Source organism: Leptinotarsa decemlineata, unplaced genomic scaffold (genome assembly GCF_025532065.1).
Source record: "Leptinotarsa decemlineata unplaced genomic scaffold, Ldec_3_MD MMD2_tig00000035_RagTag_RagTag, whole genome shotgun sequence".
NCBI lineage: Eukaryota > Metazoa > Arthropoda > Insecta > Coleoptera > Chrysomelidae > Leptinotarsa > Leptinotarsa decemlineata.
In genome coordinates this window covers 23,371,973-23,393,639 of record NW_027412540.1, presented here as the reverse complement: position 1 = coordinate 23,393,639, position 21,667 = coordinate 23,371,973, and the positions used below count along the sequence as shown (strand labels likewise).

At 37.2% G+C, this 21,667-nt stretch overlaps 2 protein-coding genes across 6 annotated transcripts in view; both read right to left on the bottom strand.

The window, feature by feature from the left end:
- LOC111511807 (uncharacterized) overlaps window positions 1-4,247 on the bottom strand; it is a 37,423-nt gene extending 33,176 nt beyond the window's left edge. Inside the window, exon 1 of the mRNA XM_023167827.2 lies at window positions 3,785-4,247. The gene's annotated coding sequence lies outside the window, so the exon portion shown is untranslated. The remainder of the gene's footprint in view (window positions 1-3,784) is intronic.
- A 4,765-nt stretch (window positions 4,248-9,012) lies between these two features.
- LOC111511806 (proton-coupled amino acid transporter-like protein acs) overlaps window positions 9,013-21,667 on the bottom strand; it is a 48,547-nt gene continuing 35,892 nt past the window's right edge. For all 5 annotated transcript variants that reach the window (XM_074172045.1, XM_023167826.2, XM_074172046.1 and 2 more), the window contains 4 exons: window positions 18,504-18,864; window positions 15,142-15,320; window positions 14,512-14,687; window positions 9,013-9,817 (listed from right to left, as the gene is read on the bottom strand). In XM_074172045.1, the coding sequence (XP_074028146.1) occupies window positions 9,564-9,817; window positions 14,512-14,687; window positions 15,142-15,320; window positions 18,504-18,864 (970 nt within the window). In that variant the 3' untranslated portion in view covers window positions 9,013-9,563. The remainder of the gene's footprint in view (window positions 9,818-14,511; window positions 14,688-15,141; window positions 15,321-18,503; window positions 18,865-21,667) is intronic.

The window sequence follows — 21,667 nt, the reverse complement described above, 5'->3', positions numbered from 1 at the left end:
TTTGGGGTTTCAAACAAATGGGTATACGTTCACCAGTTCACTTTTATTCAGTGAAGATGTGTGTTGAAGGTGAAAATGTACTTTCATTAGCTTGTTAGTTGACATAAATTACATGAACTCATACTATACTCATGATATATTTCCCATAAAGTGTTTTCACGTTTTAAGAACTGCTTCAGTAAATGTTGGAATGATAAGGGCAATCTGAGAGTGAAACTAATTGTTACATACTAGATTAGATGAGATTGTCGAGAAGCTCTCCCATGGCGTGATTCACTGCCACCTTTTCAGATATATTGTAATGCTCCTTAGTTGTTAGAGCTCATTGTCTAGCTTGATCTCTTTGATGAGACTCCATAGCCTTGACACTGACCCCTTCATATAGCGAGCAGACTCTGGTTTCTCTTCCCCGGATCTTGCGTGTCTCAGCCTTGCTATCACTTCGCATTCACAGAGCACATGCAGTGCGGTTTCTTCCTCTTCTTGACAGAACCTGCATTGCGTTTCTTCTGTCAGACCCATGTTGTTCATATGTTTTCTGAGTCGGCTATGCCCCGTTAGTAGACCCACCACTACCCTTACAACCTTACGGTTGTGGTTTAGCAGGTCTTCCATTAATCTGCGCGATGGTTTCTCATTTCACCAATCTATCGATTTGGCTTGCATCCATGAATTTATGGTTGTCTTTATACATGCTTTCGCTACCCCGCAGAAGGGTTCTGGGCCATGCAGAGCCTTATATGCGCCTTCACGGGCTAGAACATCGGCCTCCTCATTGTCCTTGTGAACGTCATGTCCGGGTACCCAGCTAAAGTGACCTTATTTTGGGTACTTAGCTCTTTGAGTGTGCTCCAAACAGCTTCCCACCAGTCTTGAGAAGACTTGAAATGAGCCGAGCGCTTCAATTGCCGCCTAGCTGTCGGAGAAAACGCCAATGGTTTTATTTTGGACATTATGTCCGAGGCTGAGTGCGATTCTCGTCTTTGCTCTGTCTCCGTATATACTGGCTCCTACTCCTTCTTGGGTCTTTGAGCCATCTGTATGCCAAGTTTCTTCCGCTTTTACCGGTGGGCCGTTTTGCCAGTCCTTTCTACTTGTTGTGATGATTTTGAAATCTTTTTGAAAGTTGTATTGCGGAACTGTGTTATCCACGGGCATTTCGAGTATTGGATCTGCCTTCACGTCGTTGTACAGTTTCAAGTATTCTGCACCGTGTGACTGGTTGATTGGGGTTTGCCCCTACATTAGCCTGTGTGTCACCAGTCGAGCTTCTCTTTGTATATAGATGTGCAATGGTGGAAGTCCGAGTAGGACCTCAAGTGCTGCAGTTGGGGTCGTTCTCATGGCTCCTGCAACACTTAGGCACGCCAGCCTTTGTGTGCCGCCTAATAGCCTAGCCGTACCCGATTGTTTTGTTCTTGTCCTCCAAGTCACTACATCGTATGCTATCATGGGTCTCACTAACCACAGTGTCATTGTTGGGTTCAGCCCCCAGTTTTCCCTGCACATTCTTCTGAAGATTCCCAGGGCCATCCTGGCCTTATGTGCTGTGTTTTGGATGTGGAGGTTCCACGTGAGCCTGTGATTGGAAGTCACAATTAAGTATTTGACTTCCGTGGTGAAAGGGATCTCCACTTCATTGAGTATTGGTGTTTTTAGTCCTCGCATCACTCTTTTCCTTATGAATACGACGACAGTGTTTTTTTTTGGCATTCTTCGAGAGGTTCTCATGTTCGTATCATCTTCCGACGATGTTCAAGGCTCTTTGCAAGCGCTCCGAGATGACGCCTGCACATTTCCCTTTTGTGACTATCACCAGATCGTCAGCATATCCCAGGCAATATATGCCTTCTTCAGATAGCTTCCTGAGGAGATCGTCTGTTAGGGTTGCCCATAGCAATGGTCTTCTTCTGGGCATCCCTTCTATGCTCTTACCTGTATGGTAGCAGCTCCTAAAGTGGTGTATATCATCCTTCTTTCTAGGCTGGCTTTTATCCATCGACACACGACAGCTGGTACTCCTCATTGTGACATATAGTCTATGTTATCTTAAAATGTGAGTGGCATTTACGAAATTTACGAAAAAGTCCCAAGTCTCAACAAAATAAGTTCTATTTAGAAGGAAAATTTATCTATAATAGGATACAATACAGTAATATAGACTCAATTTCGATAAAGTGAAAGTCTCTTAGACAGTGTAAATCAACATTTCTCATGCATCAAATTAGTATATTTTTATATTAATTCTTTCGATTGTACTGGTGACATATGTCAATCATGATAATTCTCCAAATTATTGCCTAGGAACTTTGGTCTTGGTAATATTTGTATCAAAAAGTTCAACAAAAAGGTTATGGATTAGCATCTGCCTTGATTAAATACACTGAAAACATATGGATCTTCTACTATTCCCTCAGTTTAATTTTTCCCAGAGGGGGCGTTTCAGTTATCAAAATTTAAGTACAGGATGCTTTCTGACGAGTGTTTTTATTATTTTTGATCGGGAGGTAAAAAGTAGGCGTAATTGGTTGATATGGTGAATATGAATATTACCGGAGTTTTTCCCAACACCAAATCGTTATTTTCAACACCTCGACACGTGTTTCGATCACCAAGTGATCATCTTCAAAGAGGAAGATTAAAACAGTTTTATTCTTCCTCTTTGAAGATGATCACTTGGTGATCGAAACACGTGTCGAGGTGTTGAAAATAACGATTTGGTGTTGGGAAGATTAAAACAGTTTTAATCTTCCTCTTTAAAGATGATCACTTGGTGATCGAAACACGTGTCGAGGTGTTGAAAATAACGATTTGGTGTTGGGAAAAAACTCCAGTAATATTCATTACTACACCAAAGGTTCCAAACAGTGCATCATGGTAAATATGGTTGATAATTCGTCCATTGTTATGGACGATTCTATTATAACTAATAATCAAATGAATTTTCAGTCGGGTTTCTCTGAACGTGTTAGTGTATGGTAGTGTATGGTATTTAAATTCAATGTCAAATCGAGTTAAAATTTTCGGGTATTTTCAGATTTGAATATTTGTAGAAAAGAGTTTTAAAAATTCCTAACTGAGGAAAACATCAATTTATTAGATACAATAAAAATACATGCTGTCAGGCTCCCAAGTAGCAAAAAAGCATGGAAGTAATGATAATAAATTAAATTTTGCACTACTTTATCTAGCGACTCGTTTTGTCATAATTTTTCATCAAATGTCAACCACCTGTCGATGCCAAGTGAGTAGTGCCAAGGAATAATGTCAACATATTATTTTTCGAAACTAAAAATATTGTCTAGATGCAGTGACCTCGCATAGAGTGAAGGTTTAAAAATCAGTTATGAATAAAATCATGACCTCACTCTTTGACAACCTTTACTCTGGTCACCATCATATATTATAATTATTGAACCTCAATATACGTCCAAAATGCTATATAGGTAGCATAGTTGATACAATTAAGGAATGTATCACAAAATCGGTTTGAAAACGCTGATGACGATGTTAAATAACTGCTCATAAAATCGAAATTTCTTAAAAATGAAAAACATCACCACGTCTCCAACATTTTATTGGTGTTTGAAAAGGAGTAGATAGATGACTTTTTTTGCCAAAACTTATCTAAACAATTGAAGAAATTTATAGATAAACAAGTTGGCATATACGAAGAATTATTGAATTTGTTCAAGCTGCATATAACTTTTTATCAACAATAACAATTCCAAGTTCTAGTGGATAAGAAAAGACTATGGTGCAGAATCATGTTGAATTTACATACCGTGACCGGGAGCAAACGTCAATCCTGGACAAAAACACTAGATGGATCCACCCATGTTCTCGTAATTCACTCTCACTTTTGAAATAATATCACGATAACGTTTCCAAAACCCGCTGAAACGCGTGGGTATCGAAATAACACTCACTTGTTTTCGTTACCTTACAAAGACAACTATAATGCCGTTCTTAGGTTGCTTAGCACTGGAGTAGTGGACTTGTGTGGGGAAAGCTATGACGTTACGTCATCGCGAAGGCTATGAAGTGATTCTTGCCGATTCGCAGATGTTGGTTAGTCGATTATATGTACGAGTATTCTTTTATTCCAAATTATATCGGTGTGAAAACTAACGATTCGATTCACTCGCACTTTCTTTATTGTTGGTACCTAGCAGATGGAGACTTTAACAGTAGGATGAACGAGCAACCTCGTAAGCTGTTACGGAATTTGTTGCAAAACTGACGGATTAACCTTGAGTTCAACTCGCGTCCTGCATAGGTGGATCTTGAATGTTTACAACGGAATTTGTCTCTCGATGTTATCAGACTGCCCACATTCCACAGTTATCAATGTATCGTTAGATACACGTAATCGGATTCTCTGGAATGTAAATCATTAATGAGCGAAAATTAAGATAGAGCAATTGCAGATAACATATTTTGGCATTTGTCGATGAAATTATTGGGATACTCTGCAATTATAGGTATATAATTACATAAAATTTGTGCGAAACTCATTTTCCGGGTTTTTAAGCCGTGGTCTGCAGGTTTATATGTCTGACGTTTCGTCTACTACTGCGATAGACATACTCAAAGGAGAATCGACTACAGAGATGGGTTAGGTTAAGTTAGGTCCAAAGTGAGTGTGTCTATTCGACCCTCCACCGCAACCCGCAAGGGTTTATTGTGGCTGACACCTATTCACACTCGACCAAATAAACCCAATTGTTCGCGTAAACAACAAAAATATATACTTTTCGGATTCAATGAAATTTCTGGGCACATATTTAGATGTAAAATTGAAGTGGAATACACACGTTGATCAGGTGTGTAAGAGGCTCAATAGTAGTTATTATGCAATTTTGCAGCAGAAAAATATATTCACACTAGAGCAATTAATAAACATGTACTATGCTCTCTCATATTCACATATTTCTTATAATATTGTACGGCCAACGCTCGCAGAGTTTTCATCAGTCAAAAAAGACTAATTCGTCTAATCTTTGGCTTAGATTACCGAATGACGTGTAGGAATCATTTTAAAAAGTTTAAATTACTGACAATACCATCGATCTACATTTATAAAACTGTAACATATGTTAAACTCAACATCAAGAGCTTCTCAAAAATTTCTGACTCTCATAACTATGCTACGAGGCATGGTGACTTATTTAGAAGTATAAAGCACCGTACATCACTTTACGAAAGCAGTCCTAAATTTAATGGAATACGATTTTTCAATCATCTCCCAAGTGATATCAAAAACGAAAAAAATATTAACAAATTCAAAGCAAGTTTGAAAAACTATTTAGTGGAGTCTTGCTTTTATGACATTAGTGGATATTTTGCTAATTCCTAGTTTTGCTGTTTGCTTGTTTGTATGGACGATAAAGAAATATAGTTATATGTTTATCGTATGTATATGTATATATGTGTACTTATATATGTCTGTCTATTTACATTTTATGACTTGTCCTATATCATGTGTATGATCTTAAAGGATGAATAAAGATTATTATTATTATTATATTATTATTATTATTTCTTAACGAAGCCGATTAGTTTGTATGATGAGTGGTCTTTCAGGTCAGATGGTAAGGTACGGTTCTGACGAACTCTAAAAACCTGATTCGGTCCCCAGCAGGGCAGGCACAAAGTATGTGCTCTGCTGTTTCATCATTTTCCAAACAGAGGCGACACACACTGTCTTTCGACAGTCCGAGTCTCCGCAGATGATGATTCAAATGACAGTGACCAGTAAGAAGGTCTGTTAGACATTGTAGTTCATCCCTACTGTAGTCCAACAACTGTTTGATATCAAGCTTCGAAGAGTGGATAAACGCCTTGGAGTGAGCCAATCCTGGAAGATTTTGCCAGAAGTCCATAAATCTTCTTGCCCTCCATTTGTTCAATGTTTGTTTGTTAAAGCTAAAAGCGATGCCAATTACTGGTTCTGGTCCGATGAAGCTGCTTGCAGCACCCTCCTTTGCAAGGAAGTCAGCATTGCCTTCCAGGCCAGTATTGCCAGGAATTTAGACCATGCAGAGACAATCTGTTAAGTCTTCCTATCGAGGTGAGTCGTTTTTGGCAATTTGCTACCAATTTAGACGTTGCTCGGTAGGAGCCAAGAGCTTCCAACGCCGCATGACCGTCCAAGAATATTTGTATTGACTTGCTTATGAGGTTGGATTCTTCCAATCTCTCCGTACACAATTCAATAGCGTAAATTTCCGCTTGAAATATAGTCGCATAGGTTCCTGGGCAGGTTGATATCTCTGTCCTGAAAACACCTGCACCAGAACCGGAAGAAGTTTTTGATCCAGCTGTGAACCAACAACTATCTCCTCTTAATATTTCCTTCTCCCGAAGGATATAAGGCTGTTGGTAGTTGACAGTTGGAGGCATAAAGTCAGGTCATTTCCAGAATGCTGTGATTTTCAGTTTCAACCAACAGTCTGTTGCACTCTGCATTAAATTGATTTATGCAATTGGCAATATGCACAAGTACAGAGACGAGTACTTATACTTCTTTTCATGGTTACAAGGTATCCGGTAAGTTCTAGGTATTGCTAAAGGTTCTCTGGGGTACTCAACTGATCGTAGACTTTGTCTGTCAGTTTTTCTGGTCTGAATATTGGTTTCACGTCGTATCTCTCTAAGATCCTCCCAATGTGGTCTGTAACATTTTCCCTTGACTAGTCTAGTTGGGGTTACTTTGGCGTCCTCTCTTCTGGGTCGTATGACCTTCTCCAATTCTCCTTCAGTGTACCCATTCCCTTTGAAGGCAATTTTGAGGTGATTGACTTCCTCAGAAAGACTCTCAGGATCACAGATACGTCGGGTTTTCTCAACCAATGTTTTATTTACCTCACTCTTTTCTTGTGGCTGGTGGTTAGACTTTTTATTCAGGTACCTGTCTGTGTTTGTTGGTTTTCTGTATACTCTGTGGCCCATTGCATCATCTTCACGTCTGTTCACGAGAACATCCAAGAAGGTTAGTGGATGGACCCACAACAAAGTTAAAAGTCGCCAGGTTTCGCCATCTGTCTGCCGGTAGAGTAAGCAAAATCAGATAGGTATCTACCACAATGAATTTGTTACTGAAATACTGTTGCTGAAGGAATTTAATTTTCAGTTATAAAATCCAAAAACCCCTTTTCCGGACTTCATAACTGATGGCAAACTTCATTGTTTAAGTAGGCAGAGGAATTGTATTAAAAATTTATTCCATTTCAATAGGGTTGGAGACAATATGGATCTCTGAAGAATTACCAATTACCGGCATTGATGAAAAAGGTATCCGAGAAAGAACTATCTAAAGCTACTTGAATGGAATAGTCTTTGAGACAGGGAAATTCAAACTATAAATGAGTATATATATATATATATATATATATATATATATATATATATATATATATATACATCGGAAAAGTCTAGGCATATTTTTTAAAATGGCAATAATTTTTTTTAGAACGCTTTAGGGAAAAAAAGTTGACGGGTGATTATTAAACGAATGTAACTTACAACAAAATTTATTAAATGGTCAAAAATACTGAGTGCGCATATAAGCAAAACTAAAAAAAAAATGGCTCTTCTTTGGCACCCCAAAAAAAATCATAATACAAAAAAAATTGGAATCAGTACAAAGTATGGCCTCCACGCTGGTTTATTATGGCCCTACATCTATCGTGCATCGACAAAATGAGATTGTCAATGTCTTGTTGAGGTACATTTGCCCATTCAGCGATTAAAAGCTCTCTCAATTGAAACGTTGTGTGAATGTTTCCCATATGCGGAGTAATTCTTCGTTGAAGCATGTCCCACACATGCTCGATGGGATTCAGGTCCGTTGATTGTGCTGGCCATGGCAATACATCAACTCCTTCGTTGGTGAGCCAGTCAGTCACTAGACGCGCGACATGTGGACGAGCATTATCGTGCATTAGGTGGAAGTTTTCACCAACAGCACCATCAAACGGACGGACGATAGGTAGAAGAATGGTGTCGAGGTACTGTCGAGCTGTGAGGGAGCGATTTGGAAAAACGAGATCGGTTCTACCGCCGATCATGATTCCGCCCCATAGCATTACTGTACCACCTCTGTATGTGTGGACTTCCTGGACGTGTCTCAAACGTTCATTATTTCCAGGTCGTCTCCACAGTCTTACTCGACGAGAATCTGGATGAAATCCAAATCTGGATTCGTCTGTAAACAAAACTGTGGCCCAATCATTTGCATCCCAGTTTTGATGTTCTTGACACCACTCTAATCTTCTACCGCGATTGCCTCTCGACAAAGGTGGACATCTAAGTGGCCTTCTGTTGTAGAGATCTGCTTCATGCAGTCGATTTCTGACAGTATCACGACCAATGGTTACCTGGTGCGTCTGCTGCAACACGTTAACCAACTCAGGTGCTGTGATTGTCGGTTGTCTTCTTGCGGTTAAGACCAAAAATCGGTCTTGAACTGCAGTTGTAGCGCGTCCTCGCCCTGGATGTTGTTCGGCTGGACTGCCAGTTTCACGGAAACGCCGCCACAATTTGTCAGATGTAAAAATACTATTCATCCCATGAGTATTTTTTTAAAGTAGATATATATATTAGAACAAACTTTAAATTTTTGAACTTGGCTGGCAGCTTATTATAAATTATTACACCATGGTGAAGTGAATGAAGGAACAAATTTTAAATTGATGAAGTGAATTAAAATTCAATAACATCCTCGTTTTATATAAATTTTCAGTTAGTTCTAAATTTGGAGGTTAATGAATATATTTCATATATTTTGGACATGTGCTAATTTTTCTTCAATATAGTATCTGCTGTTTGTACTTAGGTTAATAGGTAATAATGTTCCTATAGATCCACCAGGAATTTGATCGTTTCTTCCTTGAATTTGTGATGTTTTATATAGGGCCTTATATCTGGCATTATTTTTATTTTCCGGTTGTACAGATCTTTACTGTCGTTTCATGTGGACAAATGGGTTAGGAACAAGTCAAAACGGCATTGTTATCAATTCAGTATTTATTTTTACAATATAACAATTTGGAACAATACTTTTTTTAATTGAAGCAATGCTTGTGAGTAATTGCCAATTCATGATAAATTTTGTACTGAAACTCGTAATCCTATCTATACTATAATAAATAATGAGTCTGTTGCTACCTACAGATGGAACTATGAGTCATTCTCCAGCAAGTAGTATAGCTTATGTCAGATTTCAACACAATCGTGGATATGTAATATTGAATCCTGAGCAAGCAACTGAACACTGAAATTTATCGTTTATGGTAATAAAATATATAACTGGAGAGTGAAAAAATTCCATGGGTTTTTCTCTTGTTGACTGTCGCGATGAAGATAAAATCAAAATAAATAAAATTGTCTGATACCTATAGCCTGTTACTATTGTAATTCATTAGAGTTACTTTTTTGGCATGTGCTTTCAATCTTCGGCATTGATTTTCGTTTTTATTCTAATCTACACAACTATATTTTGTCTCCCTGCACGAGAAGCAATTACTATTATGGTTGTCTTGCAGCGATATGTTAATGTTTCACGTTTTTCCTGAGGCTAGAGTTCTTACGATTTCATAGATGCAGCTATAGCTACCTGCTAATAAACCTATGATGCCTATAATAATGAGTCCGATGTCTTTCCAAAGAATCCACCGTCCTGGACCCAGATTGTCCGGCCAATAGGCACAAAGTTCAATGATAGCAGGAAAGGCGATGCCAAGGGCAGAAAGGCAAAATGCTCCTACCAAGGAGATGAATAGACCTAGGAGGGGAACTGTCACAGCCAAGATAACTGAAAAAAACATTTATTTAGGTTAGTGGTCAAAGAAATTGCATTATATGGGTGGAAATGAATATCAAAATGAATGTGGAATCTATAGCTATACAAGTATTATAAATGTGAAAGTTTGTAAGGATGGATGAATGTATGTAAGTGTGACCGTTTCACGCCTAAACGACTGAACGGATTTGGATTAAACTTTACATAAATACAGCTTGTACATCAGAATAACATATAAGCTACAATTTACAAAGGTTTTGTGTAATTTTGATCTTGATATAACGATAAGTATTTTAAGTAAGTCGAAAAAATTCTTGCTCCCTTAGGGCTATCTTGGAGGGCGTTGCCTATACCGTCGAAGTTACCGTGAGATTGTTTATCTTGAATAGTTCTAAATAAAAGTCCGCAATATCATACAGTGCATTTCTTTAATGCACTGTGATAGTTAATCCTGAACAGTCTACTTATTCCAAAGCGAATGTTTGTGAGGTATCTCTTTTTATTATGTCAAGACTTTTGAAGAGGAATAGGTATCATCCATACAAAATTAAAATGGCACACTAATTAACTGATGATGACCCTGATCGAAGAACAGAATTCTGCGAAATCATTACGGAAACCACTGCAAGACATCCTACCTATCTCCACAATATTTAATATTACTGGAGTTTTTTCCCAACACCAAATCGTTATTTTTAACACCTCGACACGTGTTTCGATCACCAAGTGATCATCTTCAGAGAGGAAGATTAAAACAGTTTTAATCTTCCTTTGGTGTTGGAAGAAAACTCCAGTAATATTCATTACTACACCAAAGGTTCCAAACAGTACATAATGAGTCCACAATATTTGTTTTAGTGACGAATGTACATTTTTTTTAAACGGCAATGTTCACAGACAAAATTGCCGTTATTGGAGTGACCCAACCCTCACGTTTTACGGGAAACACATACCCAATATCCAGAAAAAATTGACGTTTTGGCAGGAATATTGGGAAACCATATTGTAGGACCTCTATTTATTGATCAAAATTCAACAGGGTAACTGTATTTGAATATGCTGGAAACTACTATTGACCCTCTCATCACTGAAATCATCGAAGCGAATCCTAATGAATTTGATATGGATATTGTATTCCAACAAGATAGAGCACCACCAGATTACTCCAGGCAAGTAAGAAACTATTTAGATGCTATATTACTGGAGTTTTTTCCCAACACCAAATCGTTACAAGTTTCCAAACTATATTGCCTCCCAAAAATCCATAAACCGGGAAAATCAATGCGCCCCATCGTGTCAGCTATTGGAGCTCCTACCTACCAAATAGCGAAGTGGCTCACTAAGGAATTTGAAACCTTGTCTATTGCGGAACCAGGTTTTAGTATAAAAAATTCTTTAGAGTTCATACAACATATAAAAAACATGGTTCTGCAAGAAGGTGAGATTTTGGTTTCTTTTGATGTTAGTTCATTATTTCCTAGCGTCCCAATTCCACCTTGCAATACCTCAGGGAACTACTAGAGAAAAATAATTTCAATAACATCGAAATCGATGAATTCGTTGTTATTGTTATGTTATGAATTTGTGTATGAAACAAAATCGTTTCCAGGTAGAAGGTTGCTTTTATGAACAACAGGAAGGAACGTCCATGGGAAATCCCCTGTCCCCTTACCTGGCAGACCTGTTCATGAGCAGATTCGAAATGGAAACTAAAGAAAAGTCAAAGTATTTTCCTAGGATTTGGCTAAGGTATGTGGATGATATTTTCGCGGTATTCGATACCAAAAAATCGAATATCGAGGACTTTGTTCCCTTTTTAAATAATAAATGTCCATCAATAAAATTCACGTATGAAGTAGAAAATAAGGGACAACTACCATTTCTTGACGTTTTGGTAATGAGGAGCAAAGATGGAGGGTTAGAATACGATATATTTAGAAAAGAAACAAGCACGTACAGGTATATTCCTGACAGTTCACATCACTGTGGATAGCATAAACGTGCTGGGTTGAATTTTTTGGTGCATCGTCTTTTGACTTTCCCTCTAACACATGATAGGTTCACAAAAGAAAAACGTACAATACAGGAAATAGCTGCCACTAACGGTTTCCCGAGGGGTATTGTAGATGACATAATTAGGAAAAAGAAGTTTAGGTTAAGAATGAACGAAATCTCGACTTTCAGAAAGGACAAAAACCAAGATAAATACATCTCAGTTCCATACCACCAATATACGAAGAACTTTGGAAAGATTTTCAAGGAACTAGGTATGAAGGTGGTTTTTAAAACAAGTCATACACTGCAGAACCTTTTGGGAAGTCCAAAAGACGAAGTCGAGAATTCGGAAAAGTCTGGAATTTACGAAATTGAATGTAAGGACTGTGATGCAAAATATTATGAACAGACAAAAAGATCTATTGAAGTGAGATATAAGGAACACATAGCACACTTAAAATATGGAAGACCTGAAAAATCAGCAGTCGCCCATCATATTTTGCAACAAAACCATTCCATAGACTTCAGTTCTTTAAGATTAGTTAGACAAGTTAATAACAACAGGCAACTCGATGCCTATGAGAGTGTAGAAATAAGTAAACATAATAATATTATGAATAACGACAACGGACCAATACCAAATATCGTACTATATAGCTTGTTGAAATAATATTGTTGGGTTTACTGATTACTACAAAAAGACACATTGTAAATATATTTAGATAGGCAATATTGTGAAACTAATTCTATATAGCTGAAAATTGTTCTATATATAGCTGTAACATTTAAACATACATAAGGACATATTGTAAATAATAGAAAGGCCAATTGTAAAATTAATTTAGGGTGGTACACTTGTATGGGTGGTATTACTGATTACCTACCTGTATGATGTACCTAATTAGTATAAGTAGCTTTAGTTTTGAGTAGTTATTAGTTTTATCTTCCTCTTGAAGATGATCACTTGGTGATCGAAACACGTGTCGAGGTGTAAAAATAACGATTTGGTGTTGGGAACAAACTCCAGTAATATTCATTACTACACCAAAGGTTCCAAACAGTATATCACAAGTATTTAGATGCTACTTTACCCAGTTGTTGAATTGACCGTCAAGGTCCTACAGAATGGCCAGCCCGCTCGCCAGATTTGACACTTTTGGACTTTTTTTATGGGGCTATTCGTAGCAAAAGATGTACGAAACTGAACCTGCTTCAATAATGGATACACGGCAGAGAATAATAACTATTTGTAAAGATATTGACGTTACTGTGTTGCAAGATGTTCGGCGTGAAATATCGGATAGGCTGTTCATATGTCAAGAAGTTTGAGGCAACCATTTCGAGCATCTTCTGAACTGACCTCAAGCTTATTACCTCATATTATGTAGTTAGATGTCAATGTATTCAGGCAATTATTAAAAGTTCCGCCATTTTGTAGTAGCTGAAGATATTGATATTATATTCTAGGGTTGTGCAGCATTCGTCAGGAGCTTCAAAGAGATGTGTCACAAGATCCCCTTTTCAATTTGAGTTTTTTCCCCAGATGGCGTCCAGTCGCCATTTTGAAAGTTTTATCTGTTAATTTCACTTCAAAATAAAGTATTCATGCATTAATTTCATCTTCCCAAATTTAAATTTTTTTGAGTTGACCTGTTCAAAAAATTAAAGGGGGGGACATTAAAGGAATGTACTGTATATCTACCTCTTATGTGGTAGCCTTTTTATGCAAAACACTGAGTCATAAATACAATTGAATTGGATACTTTTTTCACAATGCCCTTTTAGAATATCTGTCGAATTCTTATGATAATTGATACAATTGTCGTTTCAAGTATTTAATAAAGATAAACTTTATCTGTTGCACTAAGCAATTTGCACGAATGGTTTGAAAGTTATCACAAGATTAACTTGACGCAACGCAGTAAGCCATTAGGCGTCGCGTCGTGTCTACTGTAAGACGACGAGCGACGATGCGACCCAAAACTTCAGGTTTCCAACTTTAAATCTGACGAAACTCAATACAATATTTGAACCGCTATTCCCTTTCTTGATGCTTATTTACGCTATACAAAGAATCTACCTGCATATTTCAAGATTCTAGGTTCAGTAGCTTCGGCTGTACGTTAATATAAGGGTGTCAGTCAGTCAATAGGTAACCACTTATACAATACTAGCTGTTCCCGATCTTTTACACGCGTTATCGTGGGAACCTTCTCTATATGTTATTCCAATGTATTTCATTCTAATCCTTTCAGTTTTTTTTCTGATGCTATTCAATATTGTATAAGTGGGTGCCTACTGATTGACTGACACTCTTATATTAATGTACAGCCGAAGCTACTGAACCTACAGTCTTGAAATATGCAGGTAGGTTCTTTGTATAGCGTAAATTAGCATCAAGAAAGGGAATGGGGAATTTTCAGCCCCAAGGGGAAAATAGGGGTTTGAAGATTGTATTGAATTTCGTCAGTTTTGAAGTTGGAAACCTGAAGTTTTGGGTTGATAAAGAATATTGTAACTATTTGTTTAAAATTGTCACAAAACTTAATGAGACAAACCAAATTCTACGCGGGCGATGCCGCGGGCAGCAACTAGTCGATTATAATCCTTCAATATAATCGAATAGATGAATACGGACGTAATACAGAAGGGAAGTAATAACACCAGCATCATGCAGTATACAGCATGTATACTGTGAATTCTTTACTTACATGTAAGAATAACACAAGCGACACGTAGTATGTACTCCCACATCAATTTTTTATTACTGTTTTCCAGTCTAGGAATCATGTAGTTTGTCCAAATAATTTGTACAGGTACGTATCCTTGTAGACCATAGGAAATGAATATAGCTATCGAGTATAGTATTCTGATTGCTTGTGCTAACCTGGAAATATGAATTGATACAATATTAGATCATAAATAATAACAATGTTGGTCAGTCTACTTCCGAAAACTAAAAAGTATTACAAATAACTTTTTATCGCTGTTTGTGAAATCGTCTGTCTTTATTACTTCCAGAAATAAAAAAAGCAACAAATTTGCAGAATGGTTTTTTAAGTTATTCACATTGTTTTTTTAAATCCCGTTGGTGATCCTGGTTCAATTTTGATGCATATATCAGATTATAAATAACGTTGTTCCATATATCGTTACATCATTAACACAGCAGTAATTTTTGTCGTCGCGAAAAGTAGTAAATTTTTAAGAACTAAGAAAATAAAAAGAATTCAATCCAATAATATGAAATATAACAAAATTCAATAGTTTGAGCGATATGAAATAAAAAACATCAATAATCTCGAACATGAATTACTTATTTCGTCAAAACGTGTACTTACGCTTCTTCAGGGGGAAAGTTGAGAGTGATACTCGGCTGGATTTTATCTCCGTATCTCCAATATCCCATCATTGCCATCAATACATATATAGCTGTGACTAAACCCATACCGACGTTGAGGACACCAAATGCTCCCCGAAATTTTTTTGGCGTTTCCATATTATTTTCTAAGGCAATGACCTGAAAAAATATCTATTAATAATACCAGTCGAAAATACTCAAATGAGAATTTTTCAACAAGCTCTTCCTATTTTTAAATTAGTTTTTTATTATTCGCGAATTTTACACAGTAACAGTATTTTTTTCAAAAGCTGTTTTTAGACTATTTTTCCCTTTTCGTCAGTCAGTTTGATTTATATCTTTTCTTTTTCTTTGGTATCTGCTCACTTTCGAAAATTAAAATTAACATCGGATAGCATTAAAAAAAAAATAAAAAACATACAGTGCATTTCTTTAATGTCTCCCCCTTTTATTTTTTGAACGGGTCACTCAAAAAATTGAAATTTAGAATAATGAAATTAATGCATGAATACTTTAATGAGAAGTGAAATTGACAGATGAATATCTCTACAAATATTTATTATTTTCTGCCGTATATCCAATATTGAAGCAGGTTCAATTTCGTACACCTTTTGCTTCAAATAGCCCCATAAAAAGTCCCAAGGTGTCAAATCTGGCGAGCGGGCTGGATATTCTGTAGGACCTCGACGACCAATACAACGACCAGGAAAAGTAGTATCCAAATAGTTTCTTACTTGTCTGGAGTAATGTGTTGGTGCTCCATCTTTTTGGAATACAATATCCATATCGAATTCATTAGGATTCGCTTCGAAGCTTTCAGTGATGAGAGGGTCAACAGTAGTTTCCAGCATATTCAAATACAGCTCCTCTGTTGAATTTTCATCAATAAATAGAGGTCCTGCAATATGGTTTTCCAATATTCCAGCCCAAACGTTAATTTTTCTGAATATTGAATATGCGTTTCCCGGAAAACGTGAGGGTTGATGTCACTCCAATAAGGGCAATTTTGTCTGTGAAAACTGCCGTTAAAAAAATGTATATTCGTCACTAAAACAAATATTTTGGAGATAGGTTCCATTCATCAATTAGGGTCATCTTCAATTAATTGGTATACCATTTTAATTTTGTATGGATGATAAATTCCTCTCCAAAAGTCTCCACATAATAGAAGGAGACACCTCACAAACATTCGCGACGGAATTTGTAAACTGTTCAGGATTCACTACCATCTCACCAATTATTTGCACTTGCTGAACGGATGACCTGAGGGCTTTTTGTTATGTACACTACCGGTAGTTGTGAATTTGGATAGATGTTCCCTTAAATATTTTCTACAGATAGGACGATTCATAAAACGTTCATTGAAAATCCTTTCGGTCTCGTGAAAGTTACGCGTCTCATCGTAAATAAAAATCGCTTCAATTTTTTCTTCCAATAGACGAGAATTGACCATTTTAGAGATTGTTGACGTGGTACCTTTCTACTAATAAAACCGAAAACTAAAGGGTTTTTCAATAAGGGAGGGTGGATGTTGAAATGGAATAAAACAAGCTGTGTGTGAGGTATTAACAAAATTGTTCTTTTATTTGAAAGGCGCATGTATGCCATTTAGTGTGGAATATGACATCATTCAAATGCCCGCCTCGGCTTCTTACGGTGGCACGGATCCGAGTGGTCCAATTTTCAATGACTCTTCCGCATAGATCCGGCTGAATTTGAGCGATGGCCTGTGTTATGTTCACCTTTAGGGCATCGGTCGGTTGTGGTTTATTTGCATAGACCTGCGACTTCAAGAAACCCCACAGGAAAAAGTCTAGCGGGGTGAAATCGCATGACCTTGGTGGCCAATTCACATCACCCCTGCGAGAGATAACCTTACCCTCATATCGTTCATGCAAAATGTCAATCGTGGCGTTTGCTATGTGGCACGTAGCGTCGTCCTGTTGGAACCACATGTCGTCTAGGTCCATATGGTTCAATGTGGGCCATAAGAAATTAGTTATCATCGTTCTGTAGCGCTCGCTGTTGACGGTGACCGCCTTACTAACGTCGTTTTAAACAAAGTACGGACCAATTACGCCGCCGGCCCAAAATCCACACCAAACGGTAACTTTTTGAGGATGCATTATCACCTGGTGATCCTCGCGTGGGTCCGTATACGGCCCGTATACGGCAATTTTGCTTGTTAACACAGCCATTCATCGAAAAATGCGCCTCGTTACTGAAGATGATTTTTCGGCCAAAATTGGGGTCCTCTTCCAAACGATTCGAAGCCCAGTCAGCGAACAAACGGCGTTGTCTATGGTCATGAACTTTGAGCTCTTGGGTCAGTTGGATCTTGTACGGGTGTAGGCCCAAGTCCCGACGCAAAATTCACCAAGTTGAAGTCTGCGAAAGGCCGAGTTCTAGTGCACGGCGAGGAATAGACTGCCTCGGGTTCTGCTGTACACTTTGACGGACCGCGGCGATGTTCTCGGCCGATCTTGCGTTCCTTGAACGTACGGGTGTTGGCTGATTGTTTACTGAACCGGTCGTCTCAAATTTGGCCACCAAACTTTGAAGAGTCGACTGTGAAGGGCCACCACGTCTTCCGTAAAATGGGCGCAATTCGCGCAATGTTGGCGTTAACGAACACTCATTTTGATAATAAAGTTTTATCATTTGGACGTGCTGTTCAATCGTGATTTGGCATAAACAACTGAATAATAAACAAAAGATTTGACAGATGCCACCAAAACAAAATGGCCGCCACGGGGCGCCAAAATCTACCCACGCCAATTGAAAAACCCTTTATATGAGAATATTCTAACTGAACAATGATGTTCATTGTCGTACTGACATTTTTTGAAGTTTTTATAAACAAAAAATAACTTAACTTGGAATTGCCATATGGCAGATAAAAAGGAATATTTCTAGAAATATGAATATTAATGTGTTTGTCTTCAAGAAATTATCAACTGTTCCGCCGTTTTGTAGTAGGTGAAGAAACTGACTTCATATTCCAGGATTGTGAAGTATTCGTCAGGAGCTTCAAAATGTGTCAATTTCACTTCAAAATAAAGTATTCATTTTAATAATTTCATTATTCCAAATTTCAGTTTTTTGAGTTGACCTGTTCAAAAAATAAAAGGGGGGGGACATTAAATAAATGCACCTAACCTAACCTAACCTAATCTAACCTAAACATACTAAAACGCTGAATCTGTGAACATATGTTCAATTATATTAACATGAAGAAATAAAAAGTCCTTAGCCCGCAAAACTTGAACCTTCACCTTACTTGTGAACAGACCTCGTATATCACATCGAATATTGAAATTCTGAAAAGTCACGAATACTCACCACACCGACAGCCTGTAGAGAAAATAACGTAGTTCCGAAATACAAAGGATAGTTGAACAATGTTCCAAACGATGGCAGACTAGTAAAGGACGGCAGATTTTGACAAACGTAGTATCCAACAACACCAAATGTAACCAAAGTGATGATATTGGCCACTATAGAAAACGGTGCCAGCAACTTGAGGTTCCTGATACATATGATCAGGACGAAAGGTATGAAGAACATCAGAATATACAACGTGAGCGAGATTTTCGTTGAAGTATACTCGTCTCCCACTGCTTTAATGTTGACTCCTACGAACACTACGTATACGCAACATATTCCCATCTGGTAAAATATTAGAAAAAAGTTTGTTATTCCCCTGAAATAAAATGAAGTATTCATAAATATATCCGATGTCACGGAATATCAGTTGAGTGGTTAAACCGTATGTGTGTCGATAGATCATCTCAGAAATATTATTGAAATATGCTCAAACCAGTTGGACAAGGTCGGAGAATCAGTATTAGAATGTTAAACAGATACTTAACCCGGATGTTTCTGGGTTTATCAACCTTGGTCTACAGGTTTTTACACCTGACATTTCGTCTGCTACTGCGGCAGACATTATCAAAAGAGATGCGGCAACGGTCCCAGTGATCTACCTTTCTGCGATGTGCAAACGATAATAATCCTGGTGCATTCGGCCGACTGCTCTTATATAGTTCAAGTTAACGATATAGTGCAACCTACATTTCAACAACTCCCCTTTAATTATATAGTTAGGAGCTAATTGATTTCGTTATTCAATATCATTTCTGATTATATAAGAATCACAATAACTATATAATGAATTGAAGGGGTTATATTTTTTTGAAGTGATTACTTTTTGAAAAAGAAAGTTTTTGGCTTTCTACTACTCCATCTTGATACAAAAAAAAGATGAGGGAATCTTCCAAAGAAAGGAAGGAAGTAATCAATTTATAGAGTTACTTATTTTCAAATTGATTACTTCCTTCCTTTCTTTGGAAGATTCCCTCATCCCTTTTTTAGTATCAAGATGGAGAAGTAGAAAGCCAAAAACTTTCTTTCCCAAACTATATAATATATATAATAAAAATATATATATAATACATAATTGGTTTATATAGGTGAGTGGGAAAGTAGGGATTCAAATAACAGAGTGATAATTGAAAATACTTGAATACTACTTACTCACATATATATACATTCGATCGCTTCAAAAACACTTCACTAAATTTTTTCAAAATCTTCTGATAATTCCTCTTCCATATTCTCTGTTTCACTATCACTGTCATTTGAATCAATAATGAATTTATTTCCACCATTAATATGGAAGTGTCTAATCTCCATATAGTCTTTTTCAACAAAAATCACTTTTTTAATCCTTTTCTGCCAGTCTTCTTTGGTAATATTAGATACTTCTTCTTTAATTAGCTCTATCACCTTCTTATCAAATTTTGGAAAATTGTTTTTACGCCTGATGCTTTGTTTCAATTTTCCCCAAATCAACTTGATGGGATTGAGAACACAAAAATTGGGGGAAAGTCTCAGTATGGTGTTTCTATACTTTTCAGCAACACTCTCAAGAGCAAACACTTTTTCAAATGTTTTTGTCTGTAAAACTTCAAGTAGTTGGTTTTTGGTATAGTAATCTTCAGAATACAAATTGTTATTCATTAAAAAACTTTGTATTTCATCTTTCCTCGAATTTTTATTCGGTACTTTGATGAGCGGTCGCGAATGATAGGAATCGTTGTCAAAAAATATTACACTTTTCGCATCCAAATTTAGGATCGATGTGTTTTCAAACCGATTAGTCGCAATCCTTTGTTTGCATGTATGTTAGGCGTACACATTCTCGAACCATCAGTTCACCCTTCCGTAACTGTGTCGTGAGTGTCATACCATGTTTCGTCCAAATAGAAAATTTGCCGTTGTTTTTGTCTATATTTAAGTATTTGTTACGCAATTCCACTATTCTTCTGCTTTCCATAACTGCTTGACGTTTGTTTATTATTTTAAATCAAAATCCTGGTTTCTTTATCCAATTCTGAAAAGTTTTGTCACAACAGCTCAAGTTATGGCCGGAAGTATTCAATTTCTTCCTTATGATTTCAGTTGTGGGAATCTCATATTGCTTTTGTAATATTCGTATTTTGTTTTCTTTAATGATTTCATTAGATGAACATCTAAAGGTTTTGGTAATCCTGTATCACATCGCGTCTTGCGTTCATGAGGTTTGTTTTTGACTATTTTACGTACAGTTGAGAGAGAAATTTCGGTCAAATGTGATGTTGCTTGTAATAGTTTATTTCCTTCGAAACCAAACTTGAGATATAGATTCTTATATACATTGAAACATACTCTCTGTGTTTCAATATTCAAATACATCCGAATCTTATTCACTGGTATCTCTTTTTCGCATTGTTCACCATCGCTATTGGAACCACTACACTGGAAAAGTCTGCGTTGCTATCACACTCGTTATTACTATTAGTACTTGTCCAAGGACGCCACATTTCAAATAGATAACAGAAACTTTAAGTAATTATAACTGCACCAATATCGAATTTCAACAGTCAAATCACGATCAGTTCCTGAACTGAACACGACGGCGATAACCATCCCCACATTCCCCGATTTCTAATCATCACCGTAACATGACTTCAAATTAAATTTTATGACTCTTCAACCAATTATAAAACTTGGTTAGTAAAAATGATTCAATACAAATCGCCAATTCTACATTCCACGTGGACTAGTTCTCAGCCGATTAATTTCAATGTATGGGTTTTTTGGCCTTTGAGTGCCGCCAACTTTAAATGTGCACAATATCGTTTACTTCGACTAAACTTGAAAACAATCTCTAACTCGGATGTTTCCGGGTTTATTAGCCTCGGCCTGCAGGTTTTTACACCTGACACTTTGTCTGCTACTGCGGCAGACATTGTCAAACGAGATGCGGCAACGGTCCAAGTGATCTACCCTGTTGCGATGCGTAAACGAAAATGGTCCTGGTACATTTGGCACACTGCTCTTTTACCTGATTGGTCCGACCCTTTTTCAATTATCGGGAGAATCTTTGTGTTTTGTTGCCTACCATATGGCAGACTATAAAGACCTGAAATCGTGGAGTTTCAGAATTGCTGAAACTCATGAAA